General features: G+C 36.4%; 1 protein-coding gene across 4 annotated transcripts in view; it reads left to right on the top strand.

Annotated features, from left to right (window-relative positions):
* MARK1 (microtubule affinity regulating kinase 1) overlaps positions 1 to 26,189 on the top strand; it is a 155,127-nt gene that overhangs the window by 76,804 nt on the left and 52,134 nt on the right. For 3 of the 4 annotated variants that reach the window (XR_013758219.1, XM_079106786.1, XM_079106785.1), the window contains exons 2-3: positions 16,686 to 16,889; positions 18,075 to 18,128. Coding sequence is in view for 2 of the 4 variants with exons in the window: in XM_079106786.1 (XP_078962912.1) it covers positions 16,686 to 16,889; positions 18,075 to 18,128 (258 nt within the window). In the remaining 2 variants the exon portion in view is untranslated. Of the gene's footprint in view, positions 1 to 16,685; positions 16,890 to 18,074; positions 18,129 to 26,189 lie in introns of those variants that run through there. The other variant, XM_079106787.1, reaches the window with a different exon arrangement.

The following is a 26,189-nucleotide window of genomic DNA, read 5'->3' as shown; positions in this document are numbered from 1 at the left end:
GCTCTGGTGCGGCCACTCGAGACCAAGCAACCCATTGCACTTCTCCTCCAGGCAGCCCCCCAGTGTTCAGGAGCGGTCACTGTGAGTTCAAACAACTCACCACTCGCCTCCTCCTCTGAGCAGCCGCCTGGAGCTCTAATGCAGTCACTGCGAGTCCAAACGACCCGCTGCACTCCTTCTCCTCCTCCTCTTCCTCCTCCTCCTCCAGGCAGGCCCCGGTGTTCAGAAGTGGTCGCTCTGAGTCCAAACAGCTCGCCACGCGGCTCCTCCTCTGGCAACCGCCTGTAGCTCTGGTGCAGTCACTCCGAATCCAAGTGGCCACGCTCCTCCTCCTCCTACTCCTCCGGGCAGGTCCCCGGTGTTCAGGAGTGGTCGCTCTGATTCCAAACAGCTCTCCTCGCCTCTCCTCCTCTGGGCAGCTGCCTGAAGCCCCAGTGGTTGCTCCGAGTCCCAGCGCTGTGCTGAGCAGCCTCCTCTACGACGCTCCCAGTTGTCCGAGTTCACTGCTCCAGCGGGGGGAGGGGTGTCTCGCCGGCAGCTCTACTTCACAAAGTTTCCTGCGTTCTGGGACCACCGCCCCATTCGGGTCGCCTCCCCAACGGGAGAGACTCACCCGGCTGCTTTGAGTTGGTCCCAAGTCCTTCAATATCTCCTCTTTTGAATCCTGAGTCCTGGAGCAACATGAAATGCAGCCACCCTCTAGGCCGCCATCTTGAAAAGCCTATTGCGGTTCTTATAGAGGAAAAATATTATGAAAGCAGCAGAAGTTCTAGTGCAAGCCAGATTCTCTTGATATAAAAAGTTTGTGAATTGCGGAGCAAGCTGGAGGGTGAGCCAGGCCGCCTACATTGCAGAGGTAGGCCCCGGGCAGCTAACCGCCCAGCCAGCAGGTGAAGATAGACGTCATAACTGAGCCGACCCCGCCTAACCCCTGCACCTAGATTGGTGCCATCACTGGTTGGTCTCAGTCCTGGAGCGAGCTGACGGGCGAGTCAGGCTGCTTATATCATGGAGGTATTGGTGGGCACCCAACGTGCTTGCCTTGCAGAGCTCGTCGGCGGGTCGGCAGGTAGCCGACCCGCCCCACCACCATTCCAGAGACAGATGCCAACACTGAAGAACCCCACCCGACCACCACACCAAGGTTTGTCACCATCACGGAGCTAGCCAGAGGCTTCATTATAGCTGGTGCGTGCATTTTGAATTACTCCTGAGGGCGTGGCCGTCATCATTGGAAGGGCAACTCCCTTCCTGAGACACCTACAAGAGGTTAGAGGACCTTTGACAAGACCCAGGAGCCAAGAAGAGGAGGTATTGAGAGTCTCGGGACCAACTCAGAGCCACCAGGGAATATACCCCACCTGAAGGCCACCACCCCTGGAAGGCCAGCTTCCTAGTGGAGCACCACATTATCAAGTTCCTCCAAGACTTCAGGCTACTGAAGACAAAGAGGTGAGTTATTGGATGAATTACCTAAATCAAAGGAGGAGGACATACACAATTTAAATAGATTAATTTCAAGTACTGAAATAGAAGAAGTCATCAAAAACCTACCAACAAAGAAAAGTCCAGGACCAGATGGGTTCTCAGCCGAGTTCTACAAAACCTTTAAAGAAGAGCTCTTTCCAATACTCCTCAAAATATTCCATAAAATAGAAGAGGAAGGAACCCTCCCAAACTCATTCTATGAAGCCAATATCACCCTAATACCTAAACCAACAGAGACACATTGAAGAAAGAAAATTTCAGACCAATATCCTTAGTGAACATTGATGCAAAAATTCCCAACAAAATATTAGCAAATCACATACAAAAATATATTAAAAAAATAGAGCACCACGATCATGTGGGTTTTATCCCAGGTATGCAAGGTTGGTTCAACATCTGAAAATCAATATATGTAATTCACCATGTCAGTAGACTTAAAGTCAAGAATCACATGATTATTTCGATAGAAGCAGAAAAAGCATTTGATAAAATACAGCATCCCTTCATGCCCAAAACACTGGAAAAAATAGGGATAGTGGGAACATTCCTTAACATTGTAAAGGCCATCTATGCTAAACCCATGGCCAATATCATTCTAACTGGTGAAAAACTGAAAGCATTCCCCCTAAAAACTGGAACAAGACAGGGATGCCCTCTTTCACCACTTCTATTCAACATTGTCCTTGAAACTCTAGCTAGAGCAAAAGAAATTAAAGGGATATCAATAGGAAAAGAAGAACTCAAACTATCCCTGTTCGCTGATGACATGATCATACATTTAGAGGAACCTGGAAATTCTACCAGAAAACTTTTAGAACTCATAAATGTATTCAGTAAAGTAGCAGGATATAAGATGAATGCTCATAAATCTAATGCATTTTTATACATAAGTGATGAATCTTCAGAAAGAGAAATTAGGAAAACTACCCCATTCAGAATAGCCTCGAAAAAAATAAAATACGTGGGAATCAATCTCACAAAAGAGGTGAAAGACCTCTACAATGAGAACTGCAGAACACTCAAGAAAGAAAGAAAAACTTAGAAGATGGAAAGATCTCCCATGTTCTTGGATAGGCAGAACTAATATCGTCAAAATGGCCATACTACCAAAAGTGCTATACAGATTCAATGCAATTCCAATTAAAATCCCAATGACGTACTTTACAGAAATAGAGCAAGCAAATCATGAAATTCATCTGGAGGAATAAGAAACCCAGAATAGCTAAAGCAATCCTTAGCAGGAAGAGTGAAGCAGGGGGTATCGCATACCCAACCTTCAACTATACTACAAAAATGGCATGGTACTGGTACCAAAATAGACAGGTAGATCAATGGTACAGAATAGAGGACACGGACACAAACCCAAATAAATACAATTTTCTCATACTAGACAAAGGGGCCAAAAATATGCAATGGAGAAAAGGTAGCCTCTTCAACAAATGGTGCTGGGAGAATTGGAAATCCATATGCAACAGAATGAAACCAAACCCCTATCTCTCACCCTGCACAAAACTCAACTCAAAATGGATCAGACCAGAGACCCTGCATCTTACAGAAGAAAAAGTAAGTCCAAATCTTCAACTTGTTGGCTTAGGATCAGACTTCCTTAACAGGACTCCCATAGCACCAGAAATAATAGCAAGAATCAATAACTGGTACAGATTCAAACTAAGAAGCTTTCTCTCAACAAAGGAAACTATCAGCAATGTGAAGAGAGAGCCTACAGAGTGGGAGAAAATCTTTTCCACTCATACTTCAGATAGAGCACTAATTTCCAGAATCTATAAAGAACTCAAAAAACTCTACACCAAGAATACAAATAACCCAATCAAAAAATGGGCTAAGGAAATGAACAGACACTTCACAGAAGAAGATCTATAAGCAATCAACAAACATATGAAAAAATGTTCACCATGTTTAGTAATAAGAGAAATACAAATCAAAACTACCCTAAGATTCCATCTCACCCCAAGTAGAATGGCGATTATCAAGAATGCAAGCAACAATAGGTGTTGGCAAGGATGTGGGGAAAAAGATACACTCATACATTGCTGGTGGGGCTGCAAATTAGTGCAGCCACTCTGGAAAGCAGTGTGGAGATTCCTTAGAAAACTTGGAATGGAACCACCATTTGACCCAGCTATCCCAGTCCTAGGTCTATACCCAAAGGACTTAAAATCAGCATACTACAGAGATACAGCCACATCAATGTTCACAGCTGCTCAATTTACAATAGCCAGACTGTGGAACCAACCTAGATGTCCTTCAATTGATGAATGGATAAAGAAACTGTGGTATATATATACAATGGAATATTACTTAGCCATAAAGAATAATAAAATTATGACATTTTCAGGCAAATGGATGCAGTTGGAGAATATCATGCTAAGTGAGATAAGCCAATCTCAAAAAACCAAAGGATGAATGATCTCACTGATAAGCGGATGATGACACCTATAGGGGATGGGAGGGGGGCATGAATGGAGGAAGGAGGGACTCTATAGAGGGATAAGAGGGGTGGGAGGGGTAGGGGGGGAAATAACAGAATGAATCAAACTATTACCCTAGGTAAATGTATGATTACACAAATGGTATGCCTCTACTTTATGTACAAACAGAGAAACGAGATGTATCCCATTTGTTTACAGTAAAACGAATTTAAAAAAAAGTTTTCTTGTTCCTAGTGAGAACCACTCAGGATGAAATGTGGCTTACATTTAACAGATTTTTTTTCTTGTTTACTGTTTGTTTCACAGTTAATTAGTTTGTTACTCATTCTTTTCCTATTTGCTAGCGAAACAGCACCTTCCTTTCTTTGCCTTTTAAATATGGCTTAGTGTGATCATTGTAGGAATTTATATTTGTAACTGAAAACCATTTGAATGCTATAATATAAATTTGTAGATTTTCCTTTCAGAGCATTGAATTTCCAAGAGGTAGATCTTAACCACTTAATTTACTACTTACTTATGTATTTATCTCCTTTGAACATACCAAACATATCTTACCTTGGGATTTTTCTGTGTATTCATTTTACTGCCTGAGTGCTCTTCCTTTAGGTATCTAGGTCCTTGTTGTCTTTTAGGTTCAGCTTAGTTTGCATCTGTTAAATCCAATCTGGAATACTTTTGTTACCTCCAATCACTCTGTCAGGTCAACCTATCACCTTAGTTTATTTCACTTTTAGCCTTTATTACCAAGTATAATTATTTTATTTTGGCTATTTTCTCATTCTTGTCTTCTTTCACTAGAATACAAGTTTCATCCTTCAGAATTTTTTTTCAGCTACTTATAGACTTTAAAAAAAATTCTTTTCTATTAACTCAAATAGCCTGAATTGGTTTACATTGTTTGTAGACAAGAAACCCACTAAAGGGCTAGCCATATAGCTTAGCCATAGAGCCCTTGTCTAGCCTGCTTAGACCCCAGTGGGGTTCAATCCCCATCACCACCAGAAAAGTAAAAGAAAAGAAAGAAAAACTGAAGACGAAATAAAATTAAAAAAAAAAAAAAAACTGGCTAGAAACCTGTCAGGTACACAAGTTGTTGCAAGCAATAGGCATTCAGGGAAATGGTCTTGTTTACTGAACCTAGGAGATGGGTTATTTTTGTCTCATTCATTTGTGTAGTTTTAATTAACAAACACTTTTTAAAAAAAATTAACACACACTTATGTTGGCTTACCGAGTAGTATTCTTAGCACCTTTACATATCTTATTTTGTATAATCCTCAGACAACCTGAGATAGTTCTGAGGCAAAGAGACTTTATTTATTAGCTCCATTTTATAGATAAGGAAGTAATCACATAAAGGTTATGTGTGCCCAAGGATGCACACGGCAAGTGAGTAGAAGATCATTCAGTTAGTGTTATAGGCAGGAGAACCTTTGTTCTTATTTAGGAGTTGGAGTCTGGTCAGTTCATGGAATGCAGTGTTAAAGAAGGCATGAAACTACCTCTTGTTACTCTGACTACACAGCAAGTGCAGGGCAAGATTTAGGGCCATGGTTGCCACTGCTGCAGAAAAAATGAAGGAAGTCAAGGTCTGCTGGATTGAGTGGATGACGTGAAGAAAGAATGACAGGATTTGAATTCATTTTCAGCTAATGGTGGAAATTAAAACTCAGATACCTGCTACAATTAAGCTAACACAACTTCTTCTATCTGACAACCTTAGGGTTTGGATGGTTCTAATTAAATTCACTCTTTAATCTAGCCTGAGCAAAATTGTCTTCTTGCCAGATTTTCTACTTGCGAATTAAGCTATTGATTAGGAAGGAGTAAGATCAGCTACCCTAAACTCTTCTTTGGAGTCCTCTCAAGGAAAGATGTGCTTCTAAGTGTTTGCAGTGAAAAGACACATATTTTTTTAATGTTTATTTTGATGGTGTCTTATAATCAGAACTACATAATATATTGCGGTTATATATTGTTTTCTTTTTTCTTTCTTAAATCCTTGTAGCTATAAATGACAGTAGAATGTATGTGAGCTATTATCTGTATATGGAGTGTAACTTCCCATTCTTGCGGTCGTATGTGATGTGGAGTTACACTGGTCTTGTATTCATATATGAACACTGGAAAGTTATGTCCATTTCATTCTTCTGTCTTTCCTGTTCCCTTTCCTCCCTTCCCATCATTCCTCTCAACACCCCCCCCCAGCTCTGCCTATTGTGAGTCATCATTTGCATATCAGAGAGAACATTCAACCTTTGATTTTTTGGAATTGGTTTACTTCACTTAGCATGATAGCCTTCAGTTCCATCTGTTTACCCACCAATGCCATGATTTAGTTCTTCTTTATGGCTGAGTAATATTCCATTGTGTCTGTGTACCACATTTTCTTGATCCATTCATCTATTGAAGGGCATATAGGTTGGTTCCATAGCTTAGCTATTGTGAATTAAGCTGCTGTGAACATTCATGTGGCTGAGTTACTATATTGTGCTGATTTTAAGTCCTTTGGGTATATGCTGAGGAGTAGGATGACTGGGTCAAATGGTGCTTTCATTCCAAGTTTTCTAAGGAATCTGCATACTGCTTTCCAGAGGGGTTGCACCAATTTGCAGTCCCACCAGCAATGTATGAGTGTGTCTTTTTGCCCCACATCTTCACCAACATTTATTGTTACCTGTATTCTTGATAATTGCCATTCTGACTGGAGTGAGATGAAATCTAAGTGTAGTTTTAATTTGTATTTCTTTAATTGCTAGAAGTGTTGAACATTTTTTCATATATTTGATGACCATTCATGTTTCTTCTTCTGTGAATTATCTTTTGAGTTTCTTTGCCCTTTCATGATAGGGTTATTTGGGAATTTTTTGGTTTTAAGTTTTCTGAGTTCATTATATATCCTGGAGATTAATGCTGTATCTGAGGTGCAGGTGGCAGATTTTCTCCCATTCTTTATACTCTCTCTTCATGTTCTTGATTGTTTCCTTTACTGTGAAGCTTTTTAGTTTGATACAAACCCATTTATTGATTCTTGGTTTTACCTCTGCGCTTTTGTAGTCTTGTTGAGGAAATTGGTTCCTAAACCAACATGATGGAGATTTGGACCTACTTCTTCTTCTAGTATATTCAAGGTCTCTGGTCTAATGCCTAGGTCTTTGATCCACTTTGAGTTGGGTAGGTGAGAGATAGGGGTATAATTTTATTTCATCACATATGGCTTTTCAATTTTCTGTGCACCATTTATTGAAGAGACTATCTTTTCTCAAATATATGTTTATGACACCTTTGTCTAGTATGAGATAACTGTATTTTTGTGGTTTTGTCTCTGTGTCCTCTATTCTGTATCACTGGTCTTCATGTATGTTTTGGTGCTGTGTATGTTTTTGTTACTATATCTGTAGTAATATTTAAGGTCTGGTATTGTGATACCTCCTGCTTCACTTTTCTTTCTGGGGGTGCTTTGGCTATTCTGGACTCTTATTTTGCAAATAATTTCATGGGTTTTTTTCTATGAAGAACATCATTAGAACCTTAATATGAATTGTATTGAATCTGTATAGCACTTTTTGTACTATGGCCATTTTGACAATATTAATTCTTTCTATCCAAGAACATGGGAGATCTTTCCAACTTCTAAGGTCGTCTTCGATTTCTTTCTTTAGTGTTCTGTAGTAATCATTGTAGAGATCTTTTACCTCTTTTGTTAGATTGATTCCCAAATATTTTATTTTCTTTGAGGCTATTGTTAATGGGATAGTTTATCTACTTCTCTTTCAGTTGATTCATCTCTGATGTATAGGAATGCAATTGATTTATGGGTGTTAATTTTATGTCCTACTATTTTGCTGAATTCATTTATGAGTTATAGTAAGTTTTCTGGTGGAGTTTTTTGTGTCTACTGAATATAGAATTATGTCCTCAGCAAAAAGGGATAGTTTGAATTCTTCTTTTCCGATTTGTGTCCCTTTAATTTCTATCTTCTTTCTGATTGCTCTGGCTAGAGCTTCCAGGACTACATTGAATAGAAGTAGTGAAAGAGGGCATCCCTGTCTTGTTCCAGTTTTTATAGGGAATGCTTTTGATTTTTCGGTATTTAGAATGATGTTGGCCTTGAGTTTAGTATATATAGCTTTTATAATATTAAGGTATGTTTCTACTATCCCTAGTTTTTCTAGGGTTTTGAATGAGTGGATGCTCCTATTTTGTCAAATGCTTTCTCTGCATCTACTGAGATAATCATGTGATTCTTGTCTTTAAGTCTACTGATGTGATGAATAATGTTTATTGATTCTCATATGTTGAACCAGCCTTGCATCACTGGGATGAACCCCACTTGATCATGGTGCACTATCTTTTTAATGTTTTTGCATGCAATTTGCCAGGATTTTATTAAGAATTTTTGCATCTGTGTTCATCAGGGATTGGTTTGAAATTTTCTTTCCTTGATGTGTCTTTGGTTTTGGTATCAGAGTGATACTAGCTTTATAGAATGAGTTTGGAAGGGTTCCCTCCTTTTCTATGTCATGGAATAAATTGAGGAGGATTGGTGTTAATTCTTCTTTGAAGGTCTGAGAATCCTTCTGGTCCTGAGCTTTTCGTTCTTGATAGGTTTTTGATGGCTTCTTCAATTTCATTGCTTGAAATTGATCTGTTTAAATTTTTTGTATTCTGATTCAATTTGGGTAGGTCGTATGTCTCTAGAAATTTGTCAATGTCTTCAAGATTTTCTATTTTATTAGAGTATAAATTTTCAAAATAGATTCTGATTATCATCTGTGTTTCAGTAGTATCTTTGTGATATTTCCTTTTTTATTGCAAATTTTAGAAATTTGAGTGTTCTCTTTTTCTTTTTAGCTTGGCTAACAGTTTATCAGTTTTCTTGATATTTTTCAAAGAACCAACTTTTTTTTTGGCCAGTCTTTTAAGACTGTTTCTTTTGTTTCAGTTTCATTGATTTCAGCTCTGATTTTAATCATTTTCTTCCTTCTGCTTTTGGTGTTGATTTGTTCTTTTTTCTAGAGATGTAATGTTAGGTTATTTGTTGACTTTCTGTTTTTTTAATGAATGAGCTGAGTGCAATGAACTTTCCTCTTAACACTGCCTTCAAAATGTCTCCGAGATTTTGTGGTTGTATTGCCATTCTCATTTACCTCTAAGTATGTTTTTATTTCATCCCTGATTTCTTCTGCTATCCATTCATCATTCATTAGTGTATCATTTGGTTTCCTGGTGTAGAGTAGCTTCTATTTTTTTATTTTACCATTGATTTCTAATTTTATTCCATTATGATCTGATAGGATGCAAGGTATTATCTCTCTCTCTCTCTCTCTCTCTCTCTCTCTCTCTCTCTCTCTCTCTCTATATATATATATATATATATATATATATATACACACACACACACATATATATATGTGTATATATATTTGTATTTGCTAAGAGTTGCTTTGTGGCCTAAGAAATGGTCTGTTTTAGAGAAGGATCCATGTGCTGCTGAGAAGAAAGTATATTCAGTCATTAATGGATGAAATATTCTCTATATGTCTGTTCAATCTAAATTATTAATTGCATTTTTAGTTCTATAGCTTCTTTATTTAGTTCTTGTTTTGAAGATCTATCCAGTGGTGAGAGAGGTATGTTAAAGTCACCCAGTATTATTGTGTTGTATTATTCTGTTTGCTTCTTGAAATTGAGAAGGGTTTCTTTGATGTATGTTAATGCTCCATTGTTTGGGACATAAATAATTACAATTGTGTCTTATTGATGTATAATTCCCTTAAGCAATCCCTTAAGCAATATGACATGTCCTTCTTTGTTACTTCTGATTAACTTTGACTTAAAGTCCACTTTATCTGATACGAGGGTAGAAACCCCTACTTATTTACGAAATCCATGTGAATGATACATTTTTTCTCATCCTTTTACCTTTAGTCTGTGAATATGTTTGCCTATGAGGTGAGTCTCTTGGATACAGCATATTGTTGGGTCTTGTTTTTGAATACAATCTGCCAGTCTCTGTCTTTGGATTGATGAGTTTAGGCCATTTACATTCCATGTTATTAAGATCTGATTTGTATTCCCTGTCATTTTGATTTATTTCTGGTTTTTAGTTTGAATTTGTTTCTCCATTGATTCACTGTTCTTTTAGCATAGTTCCTCCCTTTGTTGGTTTTCACTTTTATTTTTCATTTCTTCTTCATGAAATATCTTGAGTATGTTTTGTAGTGCAGGCTTTCTAGTTGTGAATTCTTTTACTTTTGTTTCTCATGGGAGGTTTTATTTCATCAGTTCTGAAGCTTAATTTTGCTGGGTGTAGTATTCTTGGCTGGCATCCATTTTCTTTAAGAGCTTGGTATATAATATTCCAAGACGTGACTTTGAAGGTCTGGATTGAGAGATGAGCTGAGATCTGGATTGGCTTCCCTGTCCTTTTTCTCTGGTAGTCTTTAAAATTCTATATGTTAGACATTTTCATAATAATGTACCTTGGTGTGGGTCTATTGTAATTTTGTATATTTGGGGTCCTATAAGCCTCCTGTATTTGATTTTCCACTTCATTTTTTAGGTTTGGGAAATTTCTGACCTATTTCATTGAAAATATTGTGCATTCCTTTCATTTCTATCTCTGAACCTCCATCTATCCCAGTGAATCTTAATTTAGTCTTTTCAGGTTATCCCACATTTCTTGGAATTTCTGTTCATGGTCTCTTAACATCTTTTCTCCACAGTCAACTTTGTTTTCAAGATTATATATTTTGTCTTCATTGTCTGAAACTTTGTCTTCCAAGTGATGCTTTCAAGTGGATTTTTAATTTGATTTATTGATTCCTTCATTTCAAGAATTTCTGCTTTTTTTTTTTCCAGAATCTCTCCTTATTGAAGTCTTTCACTTTATTTTCTCTCTGATATCACTCCTTATGCTGTCGTTTACTTCGCAGATCAGTTTAACCATGTACATTCTAAGATCCTCTGACATTTCTTCCACTGTTCTGTCGATGGATTCTGTTATTGGAGTACCTTAGTTTGGGGCAATTTGTTCCCTTTTTCATGTTGTTGTGTGTCTACCTATCTAACAGTATGGACCTGAGGCAGTAGATTCTACTTTGTGGACTTATAGTGTCCCTGAAGGTTTCTAGTGCCTCACTGTTTAGGGGGAGACAAATAATAACAACCACCAGTGTAAACATATACAGCATTAAGCCAAATAGTTCCTACTGTCATGTCTGCAACATAAATTACAACAATAAACAGAAATAATATGATCAGTTATTGCCGACCGTGAAAACAGCAAGTTTGTAAAAGGGTTTACAATTTCAGATGGTGGACAGGGAAAGAATAGAAGTGATATATATAGTATGTGATGAGTATGAGGTAAGAAGAAAGAAGACAGAAGTAAAAAATTAAAGGAAGAGTGAAAGAGACAATAGAGATTGTTGTGGAAGAAAAGAGGGAAACAATCAAGGGAAACAGATCAGTAAGAGAAAAAATATATATAAAATTTAAAAATTTTAAATTAAAAATAAAAATAAAAGAATATAAAACAAAACTAAACTAAAATATTTCAGTCAAGCATCCTAGTCCTTATAAAACTGATCCATGAAAAAATAACTAGCTTCAAAAATGGTAGAAATGAGAAAAAAAATATGAATGTGTATAAATGTCCATGTACCATTAATATCACAATTAAACAGTAAAGGAAAAAAGAAAAGAAAAAAACCTTGATAAGTTAAAGAATTCTTTCCATTGGAATTCAAAAGATCCTTAACTTCTCTTGGCAGCAGTTTTGGGTGGAGTCCTCTGGAATGTGATGCTCCACCCCTGGATTGCTGGAGTGAGAGAGGTAATCCTTTAGGCAGAACTACTGGAGACAGGTTTAGCCTTAGGTGAGCTCCAGGTTCTTCACTGTATGCCAGTTGGTCTGGAGATTTTAAGTCAGTGCATCTCCAGGGCCTAGTAATTGCCAGTCCATGCTGGAAGGCTGTACCCCAGGTATCTCTCCTCGGTTCCACTTGTGTGGGGAAGAGCCAATTTTTAGTCCCCTACATGACCTGCAGCCCCCGCCCCCACAATGTTTCCTGGTCTTTAGTTCAGTCTCCAAACTCAATCTCTCCAGCCCCTGCCCTTCTGAATTCCTGGTTAGTTGAGGTCCTGCAAGCAGTCAGGTTGGAAAGATAGGAGTAGAGCCAGGTGAGTTTCCACAACTGGTTGTCCCCTGTGTAAACCTCTGTCCAAGTTTGATTTTCTCCTGGTCACGTAAACTCACTCTATAGCATGCAGTGTGTGTTTACTGGGCCTATATTTTGGGCCAAACTTGGGTTTTCCAGGAATCACCTCCTTCAGCTGCTGGTCCCCAAGTCATGGCTGCAAAATGGTTCCTTCCTTTGTTCTCCGCATGTTGCCTAGAGAGATGGCAGTTTCTTTCCTACACTAGGATATCATGCAGTGTGCCTTTCAGTTTGATTGGGGAATGTCCTTGACCTCTAAATTCTCTGTACACAGCATGCCTCAGGCCTCCTAAAAATGCAGGTCGCTTAATTCCCTAACCCTTCCACTTTGCTCGCAGAGGGACTGCTCTTGCTGTGCTTCTGGCCCGGCCACAGCAGCAGCTGTGCCTCTGGGAACCTCCTGAGTCCCCAATCTGCATTGAATGTCCAGTTTTAAATTCCAGTAAAGTCCTCCCGCCCCTTTTTTTGTTCACCCACCTTGCTGAGAAGCTGCCAGTCTGCTTTCTTGGTTTCATTGCTGTGTAACAAATCTTCCCAACACTCAGTAGCTTAAACCAACAGTCATTTATTATTTCTTTTGAGTCAGAGGGTCATCTGGAGTCGGTTGATTTGATCTGGGCTTAGCTGGGAGTGGTTCTTCTCCACGTATATCTCATCTTCCTTTGACGTCATCCTGGATAAGTTCTTCTCATGGTGATGGCAGAATTTTATGAGAGCAAGTTGAAACATAGCACTTGAAGATTTGCTTGGGTCTTTCATAAACTGTTACATCCAATTTATTCTGTTAGCCAAAGAAAATGACATAACTGAATCCAGAGACTGGGAATTTTACCCTACCTTAAGTGGGAGGGCACTGGAAAGTTACATAGGAAAGGGTACAGAAACTTGGAACTAATAAATTCAGTCAGTTTGGTTTAGCATCAGGATATAACCTATAACTGGCTTTAGGAGCCGGGTACATCTCAAGTATTTTAACTAATACTGTTCTTATACACATCTCAGATGTGGACAGCAAGGAATCATTCCTTAAAAGTCCAGGGTATGAGGACTCATATTAAACCCCTTCAATGTAATGTGTAGTGGTGCCTTCTTTGTCCCTAACGTTACGTTAAATTACGTAGGTTTGGGACTATTAGATTTATAGCAGAAAGAGACCTGGTGCGTGCCTGTAATCCCAGCAATTTGGGAGGTTGAGGCAGCAGTATTACAAGTTTGAGGCCAACCTCGACAACTTATTGAGGCCGTCTCAAGATAAAAAATAAGGCAGAGAAATCTGACTCAGTAGTAGAATACTTGTCTAGCGTGCATGAGATCCTGGGTTTAATCCCCAGCACCTCAAAAAATTCTCAAAATAAAAAATAAAAAGGGCTAGGGGAGAAAACTCAATACTGAAAAATAATGATGCTATTGATGATGATAATGATAATTATTTAAAATTTTAAAAAATAGACCATGGACAGATAATTATAAGATGGTGTGATGGTTCCAATTGTGGAAATATTTACTGGATATAAAAGTAGCAACAGAAGAGAGGAGTAAACTCTGCTTTGTGAAAAGACAAAAGGCTTCATAAAGGAGGAATATTCATATTGAATTGAAGTATGGACAAGTTAGCATTCCCTGTAGAACAAGCTCAGTTAGAGAAATGTCAATGCCATTTGTGGAAAATATTATAGCAATCTGTTAACTCTTAGAATTGAATGGAGTTAAAATCTTGTTTGTGGCCAGATAATAGAAAAGTCTCTAAGAGACAGTAAATAACTCTTTTTCACGTGATTTATTGCTGTAGTTCTCAAATGTGGTATGCATCAGAAGACGCTTGTTGAAACACAGATTGTTGCAACCTGCCCACAGAGTTTATTATTCAGTAGACCTATAACAGGACTGGAGAATTCGTATTTCTGACAAGTGCCCAGATGATGCTGATGGTGCTGGTCTAGGATAATACTTTGAGAACTATTTATTTATTGAATCCTTTCTGTATATCTGGCACTTGCAGTGTGGTACGCTTATAGAGATGAAAAGAAAACATCCTTGCTCTAGAATTGTTCATGGTAGAGTGCCAGTAACCAGTAATTGTATAATGATAGTACAATGTGATGGATGCTATCATGGAAGTTGTGATGGATGCTATATTACATGGAAGTACAGGTTACGGTAAGAATGCCCCCAAGGGCCCTCTAATTCAGAAGGAAGCCAGAGGCTACAGTTGTGTATAAGACCCAGAAAAACACCTGAATCCTGAGCTGAATTAAAACAAAGAAATTATTTATAAAAAAATCAGAAAGTAATAATAGAAAAATGAGTATGAATCATGGCTTTGCACAAGACTGGTAAATAGATTCATTCTTTTTTTAAAATTATTTATTTTAAGTTTTTCACAGACTGCATTTTGATTCATTGTCCACAAATGGGGTACATCATTTCATTTCTATGGTTGTGCACGATGTAGATTCATACCATTCGTGCAATCATTCATGTACATAGGGTAATGATGTCTGTCTTATTCCACCATTTTTCATATCCCCTTCCCTCTCATTTCCTTCTACATAATCTAAAGTTACCCATTCTTCTCTCACTCCCCACACCCCCACCCCTATTATATATTATTCTCCACTTACCAGGGAAAATGTTCAGCCTTTGGTTTTTTGGGATTGGCTTATCTCACTTAGCATGATATTCTCCAATTCCATCCGTTTATTTGCAAATGCCAAAATGTTACTCTTCTTTATGTCTAAATAATATTCCATTGTGTATATATTCCACAGTTTCTTTATCCATTTATCTGTTGAAGGGCGTCTAGGTGGGTTCCACAATCCAGCTATTGTGAACTGAGCTGCTATAAACATTGATGTGGCTGTGTTACTGTAGTATGCTAATTTTAAGTACTTTGGGTATAAACCGAGGAGTGGGATAACTGAGTCAAAAGGTGGGTCCATTCCAAGTTTTCTGAGGATTCTCCACACTGATGTTGCTTTTAAGAGATTTCTATTCAGCAGAATCTACCAAATTATGCTACGTTTATGTACAAATATACCACAATGAATCCTGCAAATATATATTATATGTTTTATATACCTTATATATGTTGTATTTGTATATATATATATATATATATGTATGAAATGCACTGATTAAATAATAATTATTATAGATGGGAAATCAGTAGAGTAAGTGGATTGGGGGAGAGAGGAAGGGAAGGTACTGGGGAAGGAGATTGAATAAATGTTATATACATGCACAAATATGGCATAATGAATCCAACTATTATTGTGTAATTTTGCACCAGTGAAAAAATCAAGGAGAAAGAGAAATGAAATATGTGCTGATAATGTGTTAGACAAGCTTTTGCTTATATAGGTTAGTGCAACATGAATCTGAATTAGTTACTTTACAAATAAGATATCCCTTCTTTTAATTTGACCTGCAGCTATTTTTTAAAAATTTATTTATTTATTTATTTACTTACTTACTGTGGTGGGGATTGAATCTAGGGCCTCCTGTATGCCAGGTAAGGTGCTCTGAGCCACATTCCAGCACATCTGCAGCTATTTTTTAAGAAGGAAGAGAAAAACGTTAAGTTTGTCATGTATGATTGTATTTTTGCAAGAGCTTTTATGTATGTCATAAAGCAGACAAAATTAGCAGCATAAATAATCAGAACTAGAGAAACAGAGTTGGTTAGGCACCTTAACCTGTGAGTCCACATACTAAGCCCCCAAGTGAACAGGATCAGATATACACTGCAATTATAGGCTAGCATGAGACTGAGACAAGTGACATCTTTGTGTCAAAAACAACACTAAGGAGGAATGCAAAGGATCTTGAACCATGAACCTGGACAGGGATATAGATGCATCTTACCTGGGCATGGTGAGCTAGGGGAAGAGGTTAGGCAGTATTTGATTAGAGGTATACTTGCAGCAGGCACCCTTTGATCAGTTGGTCGTTATATACCCAAGAAATATAAGGGAACATGAAATGGCTATCCTGAGTGGCTGGGCTAGTTTAGTGAAGTATTCTATGTCACGAGGTTGTTTTGACTTCAGAGTAAAGATATTCTTTCCTTCTAATGAACAATCTTGGTCTATGCTGTCATTCAATGTAAAAGGGCAATACCCTCTATAGCAATAATGGTCTGTTAAGTATCTGGCTATCTTCCCATTTCCATTTTTCAATCAAAGCATTTAAGGGCCAGGGATATGACTCAGTGATAGAGCACTTGCCTAGCATGCACAGGCCCTGAATTTGACCCTCAGCACTGCAAAAATAATAAAGTAAGTAAATAAAAGTGTATACTTGAAACTGAAGAACATTTCATTTTAAATGGTTGAACTTACCAGTAAAAGGAGTCGAAGTCAAGAAGAAATTGTGAATAGAATGCTCAGACTTTAAAATTGTATAGCATAGTATATTTTCATTGAGGAATAACTGTTAATGAAAATTATTTGTAGTCTTTTTAATTGTTCTTTTATAGTATAATTTAATTAATGTTGAAATCTTATACCTTTTTTCTTAGCATACATCTGTGGATGGGTATACGGAACCACATATCCAGCCTACCAAATCAAGTAGCAGACAGAACATCCCCCGGTGTAGAAACTCCATTACTTCAGCAACAGATGAACAGCCTCACATTGGAAATTACCGTTTACAAAAAACAATAGGGAAGGGGAATTTTGCCAAAGTGAAATTGGCAAGACATGTTCTAACTGGTAGAGAGGTAAGTTTTCATGATGCCTTTTAATATTTGCCTGGACCTCTCCAGAGTGTTGTGAAAGAGCTTTCTTAATAGTTGATGTTGAGGAATAAATGACAGTTGCAACATGTCATGTTCCATGTGAATGGAACATTAGTAAACAGATCTATATCCTGGTGTAAAATTTGACCTTGTAGCACTTAGGAAAGACTCACCCCTACATGTTAGCATCTCTTACAAATCAAGTGTGCTGCAAATGAGCAGCTTTCAGCCTTCTGTCTTTTATTTTTTGTTTTCTCTGTACATTTCGGATTATCATCACTACTAATATCAGGAACAAGGCTAGCTTAAGTTCTTAGCTTAAGGTAAGCTAAGTGTAAATATGTAGAAAATTCCTCACTAGTTTTTGTTTAGAGACCCCAGTAAATAAGTATTGCTATATAGGTGGTTTTCTCAGCTGGTGAAAGAATTGAATTTCTAAAATCCCTTGTGTTTTAAATAATCTGTACTTATATGATAAAAATTTATATATTTGTACATTGTACATTTTATATTTATATCTGTACATTTGGGTAAAAGACTTCATTTAAATAAATAGCCCACATTTGTATTATGTAGTGCTTACAAGATCTGATTAGAACATTATTTTTAAAAATCTCAACCATAAAATGACTTTAATAAGTTTTCACTTTATATATAATTTTATTGCATTTCCCATTTAATTTAGTTCATTCTAACCCCAAGAACTGTTCAGACAGGCAACACCAGATAGAGCCTTCAGTGATATTCAAATCCATGTTGTCAGTTTGCTGTAAGAAAGCTTGCATAGCTAATCTCTATATTCATGTAATCATTTTATTCCCATAATACTTAAATTATTGCACATTTATAAGCCATCCCCCCATATTTATTGCTTATTGAGATCATGAGTAAACAATTAAGATATGGGGTGATTTCTACATTAAAAAAGGAAACTTGGAATAAATAGCAAAGGTTTAATTTCATTGACTTAGGATCAGATAGGTTAAAGACAGGTCAATGGAATATATTCTAAGGCTGACAAGTTTTCAAAACTTTACCAATTTTGTGAATACTCAAATAGAATTAAATAATGCATAGTTAGGAATGAAACACAAGACATTTTCTTTTTAAGTTTTTAATCATTAAAATATATAGTCTCAAATACAGTTTAATGATTCTCTTTTCTAGGTTGCTGTGAAAATAATAGATAAAACTCAGCTAAATCCTACCAGTCTACAAAAGGTAATTAATTTTAATATGTAACTAGAATGTGAGTTTATTATTAATACATAAAGTTCTTTAAAGCCAGTTTTCTGAAATCTTTTATTAAGTGTAGTACTATATAGTTCATGCATATATGAGGAAAGGACATGATATAAAACATAATGTTTATGAATAATTAGGTAGTTGTTTGAAAAATATCTACTATAGGCTGAGTACTCTTTACCCAAAAAGTTTGAAAGCAAGTGTTTATGATTTTAGAGATTTTTGGATTTTGGAATACTTACATAAACTTTATTGAAATACATGCTCCATATCAAAGGAATTTATCTCTTAATTCAGAAAAATAAAACTTTGTATCATATTTTGAAGTATTCAGGATTCTTCTTAAGTTTAAAATCTAGTTCTGAGTTAATATAATAACAGTTGAGTTTTCTTTTATGCCTCACTTGACTCTTCTTCCTTCTCATAAGCACAGATAACTCACAGTAAGATAGGAATGTTTCTCAAAAGGGTGAAGATATAAAACCACATGGGGAAAAAAGAAAGCAGTTAGGATGGGAATTGTCTTGGTAAACAAAAGCTATTTCTTATTACTTCATTAATTACTTCAGGGGGAAAACTTTCTCAGATGTACGTTTCCATATTTTAAGAATGAAGCAAGTAATTTATTATTTAGGTCATGTATGCTGTATGCTGTTTGTATATAGTGAGATTTTATATATATGTATTACATATATATATGTAGTGATTTTTATTAGAACAGAGTAAGATCATAGTCACATAGGCAAATGTGACATAAGTGACTTTCGGAATCTCAAAACAGAGATTCTTATAAGAAGATTTAGGCCAGGTGCAGTGGTGCACTTGTAATCCCAGTGGCTCTGGAGACCTAGGCAGGAAGATCCAAAATAAAAACTAAAAAGAGCTGGGGATGTGGCTCAATTAAATGTCCCTGAGTTCAATCATCTTTTGTGCCAAAATTAAAAAAAAAAAAAAAAAAAAAAGAAGAAGAAGAAGAAGAAAAGAAAGTTTTAGTATGGTGTGTTTAACTACATCTGCCATAATTCTAACATTACATTAAAAAAATATGAGTTTGTGATATCAAAACTTTCTTCCTACTTGGCTTAGTGCCACATAACTCAAGTGTACTTTTATATGTCTCCTAAGAGAGCTGTCATTGTACTTTTCTGAGAATCCTTTTAAATTTGACAATGAATCTGACTTTTCATAGTACTGATATTTCTGCTCAGTGAGAACATAAAAAGTTTCCTGGATTCTTCTTTTGCTGTGAATGCGAAATAATTGTTATGGGTCTCTTCTGGGAGAAAGTGTCTTCTACATTACCAGTCTTTCAGCTAATGATGCGTTTGTGTGAATGACAACAAGTCACCCTTCCTGGACTGATGCATTACCCAGAGGTGTTATCTTTTATTGGGCTGGAGTGGCAGTGAGATAGAATTTTGTTCACCCATGTGCTGGGGTCTCTTTTGAAACACATGAACTACCTAACTCTACCTAGGGACTCTCTTCATGGCCCACCTGCTTTTGTTCTTGTCCTGGATTGAGCCATGGATTACTCTGGTAAACTGAGTGATTTTTAGTGACATTTATAACTTATAGCTGGGATACACAGTAATGTGACTCCCACTGTCTTTACCAAGGGGTTCCAGAAAATGTTTTAAAGCACAGTTTTAGTTGTTGACACATTTGAACATAAAGCTGAATGTTGCTTTATTTATCTCAATAACTAAAAATTTGCTTGTTGATGATAACTAATTTCTGCTTATCTTTGTTAAGTGTTACTTTTTTTAAACAAGCATGTAAAGAATGATGTAATTTTTCATTATAATTGCTAGTGCATATAACTTGCACATATTAATGGAATTCATTGTGATATTTCCATACATGCATATGTCATGCATTGATCATGTCCATCCAGCGATGATACAATTTTGTTTTCTTTAACCTCTGAAAATAAGAGCAAAAGAAAGATTGAGATTCACTAAATGTAACCAGTACACTATGTGTTACGTTGTTGTTCTTCGTAGCATTTATGTTCATAGATGTGCTTTCTATTAAGTTTTTTTGCTTATTAAGTTTTGAGGGAAAAAACGGATCAAAGCTCGATTAGTTCTCATTATAGAACATTCATTTGACTTTACCTGTCTGCTCAATATCATCTCCTAGTCAGTCATATCTAAAAATTAAATAGTGGAATGAAATGCAGTCTGTTTGTTTTCCCTAGCATTGTCAGTTAAGTTCTCTTGGTAAAGAAAAAATAAAAATAGTGAAATATGCCTCCATGTCAGTTGTGCCTACTAAAAGGCAGATAAGAAGATACTTAAGAATTCATTTTAATCACACCTTCAGAAGTGTTTTGTTAACTTCTTTTGGTTTTATCTGAACTTAAGCTGATCTCCTTTTATCCTCTTATGTGTATAATATATTTATAAGGACTATTGCCTGCCTTGCGAAATCAGTAATAGATTAATGAATCAGTAATGATGAGGTATGTCTGGAGTTTTTCTTTTCCTTTCCTTCTTTCTTTCATTCTGCAAAAGTGATATTGCCATGTGAACAAATAAGATTATACCTAATGCCCAGCTACTCATTGCTTCATTCTCTGTGAATAGTGGTCAGCAACATGCCTCGGATCTTGATTTGGTTTCAAACAAAATACTGAAAATAAGGATTATCGTAAAATCATAGCTGAGTTATATCTCTAGCATACAGTGTGAAGAATTGATGGGAAGTGTATCTTTTACTTTGAAACTTAATATCTTCTTTCTGAAGTTATTTAATTTCTTATCTTAAAAAGTTACTGAACAGTCTTGTACCCATTCTAACAAGTTTTTTAAAAGAAAGTGATAATATAATATTAATATAAATCTAATATATGAATAATTTAAATGTTGGGGAAAAGATTTGCTTTGAAGAATCAACCTGTTTCAAGCAGTTTACTGACTAAAAATCTGATGTCTGAAACTCATCTGCCCTCTTTATTTATTGGAGAAAGTGTTCAATGACATATTATTAGGCATGTTTAATATATAGTTCTGTGCCCACATTTGAAAAATACTCTCCAGAGCAAGCATATCCAAAGAGTATACTATTTGCTAGTATCTCTCAAATTAACATTTCCAGTCTTTCCATTTTTAAGTGGGATAAGCTCAGCAACCTAGAATTTGATACCTGCACATAATCTTCAGGGAGAAAAATCTCTGTAAAGTTGAACAAATTATGAACGTTTCTGGGATTTTTCTGGCATATCACCTAATCCTTTCCCCAATCATCTATGATTGTGACTTGGGATTTTTAAAAATTTCATAGAGGTAAAATAAAAGAAGATGAAGAAAAAGGAAATAATTAGAAGTGCAAACTTTCTTGTAGTTTAAGCTAAATATCTTTTCCATTAAAGAAAATGACTTTCTTGTGAAATTTATTATACTAAAATGTTTTTTCTCAAGTTTTTTTAAAAAAGAAATAATGCATCACAGATATATTTGAAACCCTGTGTGCAGCCTCTTGGTCTCATTTTCTCTTCCTACCCAGAAGCAACTACTATTCTGAACTGGATCTTTCTTGTTTCCATTCAGTTTTCAAAAATATTTTACATGTGTTTGTACATAAAATACTATGTATTATTTATTTTTAAACTTTATATCCTGTAACTGTTTTCCTTCATTGAAAATTGTCTTATAGTTTTATTCATATTAGTTATATAGTCTAGTTTATTTTCACTGCTTTAGTTGTATCCCACTTTGTGATTATACCACCATTTATTCATTCTCCCTGTGATGTATCAGTTTTCATGTTGGTGTATCTTAGATCGTGTTTGTGTTTCCATTTTATGTTTCTAGTTAACTTTGTTTTTGCTGCTACAGGCAATACTGCAATGATCACTATGATGTATATCTTTTTTGTGCAGTTGTATAAAGGACTCTGTCTCCAAGTGTAATTGCTGGGTTGAGGGGCATGCATATCCTCATCTTTACTAGATAATGTCAAATTGCTCAAGGTGATTGCACCACTGTCTACTTCTCCCAGCACTGTATGATATTTACTGTTACTTCACGTTCTTGGCAATACTGTATTTTCATGTTTTGTAATTTTTTGCTAGCCTTATAGATGTAAAATTATACCTTGTTTTAATTTGAATTTCCATAATTTCTTATGATATTACTACCATCCTTTTAAATTTAATGTTTATAAACTTAATATCTTCTTTCTGAAGTTATTTAATTTCCTGTCTGAAACAGCTACATTTACTGAACACGGTCTTGTACCCAAAGTGGTACAAGGCCATAGGAGAGACTCAAGTAATGTAAAATTGATACCAGTTCATAAGAAATAAGAATCTCATAACCTAATCTATCTGTGAAGTTAAAAACTTTGGGAAACTGACAGTCTTTCTTCTATCATTTCCTTCTGGTGCTTTGCAATGAAAAATTGATTATAAGTTTTAAAGTTTAGGAAGTAATGCTGAATAATTATTTTATATTTTAGCTAGAATAACCCAGTGTATACTTAATTATACTCAGGTCTCTTTCCCTGTGCTACTATTTCATGGGAAGAACTTAAGATTAAATTTTTTTCTTTCTTTTTTTTTTTTTTTTTTTTTTTTGATATGAGATCTCCTTGTGTCACCTGGGCTGGTCTGAAACTCTTGAACTCGGGCAATCCTCCCATCTTAGCTTCCCAAGTAGGTTGGACTCTTAAGTGTGTACCCTATTCTTGGCTTAAGTTAGCTTAAATTTTTATAGTACTACTAGCAATAATTTTGATGTTTGGTATCCCAGTAAGATGTCTGAAAGCCAAAAGAGGAGTGACTTGATGATTCTAGAAATTAAAGAGCTGAAAGTGTTGTCTGTAGTGTTCTCTTAATGTAGGCAAATCACATATGTATTCCCTCAGTGAATGGTACCTATGAGGGAGTATAGCCAAAGACCTGGCAGTCTCTTGGAACTGAACGTCACCTGCAGGGTGATAAAACGGTGCCCCTATTTTGCATTAATAAGCTGGTAAACTGTTGTTAGAGATACAAATGAGATGTTTACAAATATTGTAGTGAAGACAAAGATTTAAGTTCCTAAAACTCAAATCAGAACAAAATAGACAAAGACCAAGAAGGCTGTACTGAAAGGCACAAGAAATCTGCATGTCACCCTCCTCAGTTTCCTATGGCTTTTTCCTGGGAAGAGCTCTCCCAGGCAGGATAGCTTGGTCACTGTTTGTCAAGTTTCCCATAGCTACAGCATTGCCCTCCACCTGCCTCAAGACCAAGCAAACTGTGAAAAAGTCCCATGACACTGATGAGGAAAAGAACCACACAGTCTATCAGGTCTGCTGCAGAGAAGTTGATGTGCATTTGGTTGGCTCCTCACTGTGATGCTCTGCATGTAACTGGAATGACAGTAGACTAAGCCATGTCCAATTAACTAGTTTTAAATATAACAGATTTTCCCACCATCAGAAGGAGTAATGGACAGAAGGAACATAAGAGATCAGAAGGAAAAAAGGGAAATACTCATAATCAAGGCAAATATTGATTATGCTCATGGAGTTTAGCTAATCCTATACTCAGCCTTAACCTGGAAGGACTGAATTGAAAAGTAAATATCTTCCATAAAGTTGAAGATTGTTTACTAGCTTCAGTTATCTGGAACTAAGCCAAGAACCAAGAAGGAACAACAGTAAAGGCCTCTGAACAACTAAAGTAGCTATCATCAAGTCTAAATTGTAAAATTCTTACTTTTTAGTCACAGAAGACTCTTCTCAAGCTCTCACTCATTTATTTCTCTTATTTAACATACAATTTCAAAAAATTTTGGCCTTAATTTCTGGTTCATATCAAACCTGAAGCAATGAGTTTGAAGGGGATTAGTAGACTTGGAGCTCTGTTGCTAAATTTATGTATGCTAGAAGCATCACATCACAGTTTGAAAATGAGAAATAAAAAATAGAGCTAAAAATTAGACTCGGAAGCTCAAATACTAGCGTGTGATTAATTTACACTTGTAAGCACTTCTGCTTTCCTTACTTGTACCCAGAACATATGACACATAGAATAATTGTCTTTTTTAAATCAACAACTCTCCATTTCAGGATAAACTTCTAAAAAAGGTCTAAAGTTCCTGCCTCTTCCTTCAACCCTGTCCACTTTCTTAAGAAAAGACAAACATTGATAAGATTGGTACCCTTGTTGGGAAGGACCTACTATGGATTAAAAGATCACTGGTGCATATGTGGCTCACTTCCCTTGTTCTCCCTGCCCATTCTAGCTCACATAGTTCATGCCGAAGACTCTGACATTAACTTTGGTTTTCTTTCTTCTATATGACCAACTGAAAAATAAAGAGGTTTAGGCAGGGTTTAAAGGGTGTCATGGAGAATAAGAGATATCTTAGATCTTTGCTGAAGCCATGGCTGAAGTTTAGTTGACCAAAATCCTCTAGATTTGAGGGGGTTAATGTATTAGTTTGCTAGGGCTTCCATAATAAAATGCCATAATAAGTTGTGACTTATACAACAGAAATTTTTTCACAGTTCTGGAGGCTAGAAGTCCAAGATAACAGCGGAGGCTTGATCCCTACAGAGGACTTTCTCCTTGGGTTACAAATAGTTGTCTTCTCACTGTGGCCTCATATGGCCTTTCCTCTGTACCAGCTCATCCCTGGTGTACCTTCCTCTTTAAGGACAGCAGTCATACTGAATTAAGGTACCACCTGTATGACCTCATTTAACCTTTATTTTCTTCTGAGTCCCTATCTGTATATAAGAGCAGTCATGTGACACTGTGAGTTAGGGATATAACAGGAATTTTGGAGGTACACAGTTTATAGTGTGACCCAAATCTAACTGACAAGTCATTTTCTGGGGGACAGGGAGTTGAGGATTGATTGATGGGACAGGATTCTGGCATTTTATTGTCCTTAAGCAGCATGCCATATAAAATATCCACTCCTTCCAAAAGCAACCACTCTTCCTTTTGCACAACTGCCTATCATTTAGCCAATGTACTCCCAACCCACACATACCTTCATGTTCTTATTTGTTACAGTTTTATTCTCACTCTTTGTCAAAAACTGCTGAAGGAGAGGAAACTAAGTCTAGAATAATGTATTTAAGACATCTTTGAGATGCAGGAACCCCAATGAATGTGTATTATTGTTTTAATTAGAATAAAAATTTCTGATGAGAACATTGGCCCTGTCTATAACTATTTTCTCATGCTTCATCTCCCAGCAAAAGCAGAGTGGATTTCTGTGCAGGTGCTATTTTTGTTAGATACCTTAATATTCACAAGATTATCTTAATCCTGTCCCCAGCTCATCTCTGTTCTTGATAAAAGTGGAATAAATACATTCTGGGTACTGGTCAAGGACTAAATTCATGAACTGTGTTGTTTAAAAGCCCATTTATAAAGCAATGAAATAAAAAAAGTAACATCATTTAGGGAACAATGCCTGAAGGATATGTGGTTAATCTATTCTTTTAGGTAAGTTATGCTCAAATATGGAGCTACCAGGAGACATCAGTATGTTTCAGTTAGTTTTAAGATACATCATAGCCACTTTCCTGCTAGAAAACTACCAAGTTTGTCAGTAATTTAATTTAAATTAACCAGTGCCCTCCATATAGCAATACTGTCCTCACTAGTTTGTAATTTGATGTGCTTTCTCAAGACAGAAGAGAAAGAAAAGAAGTCAGTCAAGGAGGTGGTATGGCTTTTTCGTGCATAGCTCCTTGGCTGCCCTTCCCAGTACATAGGAAATGCCTATGCCAAAGTAAGAGGCATTAGGGTACGAGCCCTGTTTCATGGGCTGAAAGGGAGAATTTATTTAAAAGAATACAATCTTTTAACATTGTAATTGAATACAAGAGTGTACATTCATTGACCAACATAAGGTCAAAGCTTCTTTTTTCAATTTGAGTGTACAAATTGGAATTCTACTTTGGTTATCTTGTATAAATCACACTCAAATTCACAATACATTTGCTACTATTTCCAGTTTTGTTCTATTTTAGCTCATGAAAGAAGAGTTTAATGATATTCAGGAAGCAATCTGAGAGCACAGT

The sequence above is a fragment of the Sciurus vulgaris genome (genome assembly GCF_902686455.1).
Source record: "Sciurus vulgaris genome assembly, chromosome: 12".
NCBI lineage: Eukaryota > Metazoa > Chordata > Mammalia > Rodentia > Sciuridae > Sciurus > Sciurus vulgaris.
This window is presented reverse-complemented; position numbering and strand designations above follow the sequence as displayed.